At 30.6% G+C, this 4,996-nt stretch overlaps 1 protein-coding gene across 1 annotated transcript in view; it reads left to right on the top strand.

Moving 5' to 3' along the window:
* The window catches only part of LOC107631871, a 4,134-nt gene continuing 2,542 nt past the window's right edge, over nucleotides 3,405-4,996 (top strand). The window contains exons 1-5 of the mRNA XM_016335446.2: nucleotides 3,405-3,976; nucleotides 4,062-4,148; nucleotides 4,255-4,473; nucleotides 4,561-4,725; nucleotides 4,809-4,862. Coding sequence (XP_016190932.1) covers nucleotides 3,656-3,976; nucleotides 4,062-4,148; nucleotides 4,255-4,473; nucleotides 4,561-4,725; nucleotides 4,809-4,862 — 846 coding nt within the window. The 5' untranslated portion in view covers nucleotides 3,405-3,655. The remainder of the gene's footprint in view (nucleotides 3,977-4,061; nucleotides 4,149-4,254; nucleotides 4,474-4,560; nucleotides 4,726-4,808; nucleotides 4,863-4,996) is intronic.

Here is a 4,996-nt window from a genome sequence, read left to right as displayed (position 1 = left end):
AATCGAAAATTTTTAAAATAAAATAAAATTTAAAAATATTTTAAAAACTTTTAATAAATTAAAAAAAATACTTTACCGTAAAACTTATTATTACTAAGTTATTAACAATATTTGTTCCTTAAATTTGAGCAGTTACAAACTTACAATACAGAGTGTAGTACAGAAGGTTGTTTTCAAGTGGCAACTAACGCCACGACACAATAACAGAGTCTCTGAATCTGATCAATTGTCATTTGTGATTTGTCGGTACACATAGAAGAGTAGAAGACCATTGATATCTTTTGACCTTAACGGTGTTCCTTACGCACGTCAAACTACTAGTACTTTCTCCTCCTAAAATGAAAACTATGTAAACAGTTGCTACAAACTCACATTTTAAACTTGTTTGAAATTGCTGTCATAATAATATTAATGATTTTCCAATAACAATTAACTTGGTAGAAAAACACAATGTTAAAGTGTTGATAATTTGTTAGGTCATATTTAAATGTTAAAATGTATTTGATTTTTTTTCTTTTTGTTTTTCACTATATTTTTCAGCAACAGAACAATAAATATTTAGCTATGTAAATCTAAGCTCTATTTAATAATTTATTGTTGTTAATGGATTGTTATATGTATAAGACGGATTTTGAACCGCCATTACTTGTGTAAGTACATGAATGAAATAACAATTCAGCCAAAGCAATTTGGTTTAAAATATATCCAATATATATCTAGAAAAAATTGAATAATTTTTATCTTAGAATTTTAACAAGAAATGTGCTTCATTTAGAGTTTTAGACGCTTTAAAGGGGGACCACGTTAAAACATGCACCCTTTGAAGGAAGTATTACAAAAATAAAAAAAAAATAAAAGTAGAATAGTATTATATATAGGTGGTGATGTTAATGGCCATGCATATTAATTATGTCCTAAATCACCAAAATATTACATTGAATTAAAGTTACAGTTGCAACAGAAGACGGGACAAATTTATGAAGCCTTTTGATAAGATATAATTGTTGATAAACCTGATTATCCAATTTGAACGAGTCAAAAAAGGGAGTGGCGAGTTAGGACTAATGAGAATTTATGAATGTTGTTACCTTCCCCTTGGCTTTCATGATGACATGCTGATATTGGATATATAATAATTAGGCATGGCCCATAAAAGTTGTTTTTGGTGTCTGCCCTGTGCAATGTTACAGTGGAGGTAGCTCTATAATCATAATGTCAATTTCTTTTCAGTTTTTCCCCCCTTTGGCCCTTATCAGTTGCAATTAATAATAGGAGCAGAGAGGAAAGTAATGGCAGATATATATGCATATATCACCACTTCACCAGGGAAGAAGAGATGCCATGTTAACAATATTCCGTGGGGTTGAAACTGGAGCACCATGGTACCACAAAAATCATAACTCTGAATTGACATTTTACAACTATGTAAATTACACTCAGGTTATAGAGGTGGGTGTGATGCTCTCTCTTTTTTTAAGGTATGTTTTGTAAGCAAAATATCAAGCATATTATAGCCTATATTTTTCATATTAATAATCAACTTGAGACTAATTAACAATAAGTATTAAATACTTTGTTTTTTTTTTTTTTAAATTAGAACTCTAATTTTAAATTTTGAAAATAAAAAGAATTCTGTTAAGAAAAGAAACTCTTATCTTCTTAAGACTTTAGTTGGATCATCAAACTATATTAATCAGACACTAGTGTTTATAAATTAAAATTGTTGGCCCTTTCAACTTTTTTTTACCATACTATCTATTATTTAAGGGTTATGCTAAGTATACACCAAAATTAGTCATCAAAGTCAACCACCAGTATAAAATACATGTTGGAATACAAATATACATTGAAAATAAATTAAATCACACATGTATTTATACACAAATACATTGATGGCTGATTTTAGTAGCTGATTTTGGTGTATAAATAGCATTTTTTATTATTCAATTGAGATCAAATAATAAAGAAGCTGAAAAAAAAGTATATTGAATAATGCCTAATATTAGAAAAGGAGGTGTAATTTGAGCGATAAACAACTTATAAAGAAAATCAAGGTGAAAGTTGAATTGAAGTGTGATGCAAATGAGTGAAGGGTGTGAGAAATTCTGAGTTGAAGTGGTTTAAATAGGAAAGTTAGTTTTATTGTGTTATTTTAATGATAATTAGACTTTTACCTTTTTACTTTATCACTTTTTTTTATTGTAGAGGTGCTTAATCCGGTTTAATAAAACAAGTTAACCAAATCGAAGGAAATAGTCGTTGGCTTCTTTGTTTGATTTAATAATCTTCATAACATTCTGCAATGGATTTATTAGGATAAGATCTGCTGAAGTATCATTAAACTAACGTGGCTTGCTGACTATTAAATTAATGTGTGTGTATATATTCAAATAGAAATAAATTTGTCGTGTTATTTATTTCTCCAATTGCTCCGTTTAAAGGCTTTGTTTGGATATAGGAAAGAAAATAGAAAGAAAAATAAAATTATTTGTATATTGTTTGGATTAAGAGAAAATGGATGGAAAGAAAATAGAGAGAAATTTTTTCTTTGTTTGAATTGAAAGAAGAGTGAGAAGAAAGAAAATCATAATAGTATAAAATTACATTAATACCCTTATCTATATTATATATAAATTATAATTTATTAATGATAAGGAATAAATATGTAATTTCATTCATATTACTATATTTTTTTCATTTTCTTCTCATTTGTGAGGCGAAAATAATTTAGTGAGTCCCACATTTTTTTTTTCTCTCTATTTTCTCTTCTCATCTAAACAACAAAAAATTTATTTTTCCATTCATTTTCTCTCCTTCTATTTTCTTTTTCTTCAAATTCCCTCATTCCAAACAATGTGTAAAGGTGAGCAATTCTAGTTTAATGACTGAAATGACATTTCATCTTTTGTCTTCATAATTTCAAACAATGAAATCACTGTATCATATCATCAATTCCAAAATAATGGCTTTCATTTATTTTTGTTTTCCATTTGGTGCATAACTTACATAGAGAACTAATTACATGCACCAAAATTGGTAGGGAATTGTACCACAAAACCTTTTATTTCCAGGGAGTAACAGAGATTACAACAGAGCAAGCAGTAAAACAAGTAGAAATTTAGAATCCACAATGCAAAACATGCCTCTTGGTCATTTATTTTGTCCTCTTCAACTATTCCACTCCTGAGAAATCCAACACTTGTCTTCTTATTTTTGTCAAATGTTTAAATTGACAGTAACTAACTCTTTTTTTTACGCTAAAAGTATTAGTCTCTAACATTTTCTTATATAATTATATTTATCTGTTTATGTCTTTATTTATGTATTTATGGTTGGATTTTGTATTGATTACCAAACACCAGCTATTAGCGTTTGAGAAGTGAAATCAATTGAATTAAAGTGAAAAAGGAAAAACTTGGAAAATGCAGCCCCACCAATGGGGTGTCTCGGTCTATTATATGCGCTGGTGCCTAGTGTTTTCATGGTGTGGCACTGCCATCATCAAAATTATAAAACCTCATATTTACACACTCTCTCTCTAGTCAGGAGTCAGGACCAGTTGTTTTATAATTTGATAAAAACGTGAATTCAGCCAACAAAGTTTGTGTTTGTGTGTTTTGTTCTCTCTCTCTCTCTCTCTTTCCTTCTCTTTTGTATGGACATGAAAGGATATTCAGTTTCCTCGACAACAAATCATAGGAATAAGCCATTTTTTGCAGCTTCCATTCACACAACAAAACAACAACTAACAAGACCCCAAAAGATTCATTCTTTCAAATTGGCTTCTTTTTCTTATTATTATTCTATACCTATGCTATTACCGTCCCTTGTTCTGTTGCTTCTTCTTGTTCCTTCAGTACACTCTAATTCAACTTACCACATTGCCACCAACAACTCTTTTACGCCATTCTTGCGTTTAAAGAGAATAAGACAGCATTTGAGCAAGATCAACAAACCTCCTCTCAAGACAATTCAGGCATTCCCTCTTTTTATTATTCTCATGAATTTTAGTGATCTGAGTTTTATGTTTATTGTTTTGTTTTTCTTTTTTCTGGCTGCAGAGTCCAGATGGAGACTTGATAGATTGTGTCTTATCTCATCAGCAACCAGCTTTTGACCATCCTAACCTTAAAGGACAAAAACCATTGGTAATAAATTTCATCCAAACTCATTTGATTTCATTTTAACAGAAAAGAAAAAAAAGGAATATTCCAAATGAGAGTGAGAGAGTTTAAGAGGTTTAAGGTTTAACAGGAGCCACCAGAGAGGCCAAAGGGATATGAAGAAAACAATGATAATGTAACTGAGAGCTTCTTCCACCAGCTTTGGACTCATTCCGGTGAATCATGTCCTCAAGGAACCATTCCGATCCGAAGAACAACTGAACAGGACATTCTCCGGTCCAGTTCTATCCGGCGATTCGGAAGAAAGCCGAGAGGCGTACGCCGAGACTCAACCGCCTCCGGCCATGAGGTTACTTTTACATTTCAACTCATTTGCTTTCATCCTACTTTTCTCTCTTTTGAGTTCAATAATTCAAATGATTGTGAAATGCTGCAGCATGCAGTTGTGTTTGTGAATGGAGAACAATACTATGGAGCAAAAGCAAGCATAAATGTGTGGGCCCCAATAGTAACTGATCAATATGAATTCAGCTTATCACAAATATGGGTTATTGGTGGATCCTTTGATAATAATCTCAATACCATTGAAGCTGGATGGCAGGTATGTCTAATTCTTCATCATATTTTTAATTCCATTCAATCATCACCCATATCAATATGCCTAATAACCTTCTATTCTTTCAGGTCAGTCCTGAGCTATATGGAGATAATTACCCTAGGTTCTTCACTTATTGGACAGTAAGTATTGCAATTAATTTTTTTTTAATTTTCAATAAATTCTCAATTTCGTCCCTAACTTAGAATAAAATAAAAAACCAACAGAAAATATAAAATCCATATGATTTTTTTTTTTTTTTCTTATTTCCAAAATT

This window comes from Arachis ipaensis, chromosome B01 (genome assembly GCF_000816755.2).
Source record: "Arachis ipaensis cultivar K30076 chromosome B01, Araip1.1, whole genome shotgun sequence".
Classification (NCBI taxonomy): domain Eukaryota; kingdom Viridiplantae; phylum Streptophyta; class Magnoliopsida; order Fabales; family Fabaceae; genus Arachis; species Arachis ipaensis.
The sequence above is the reverse complement of the archived record's forward strand: the minus strand, read 5'-3'. Positions and strand labels throughout refer to the sequence as shown.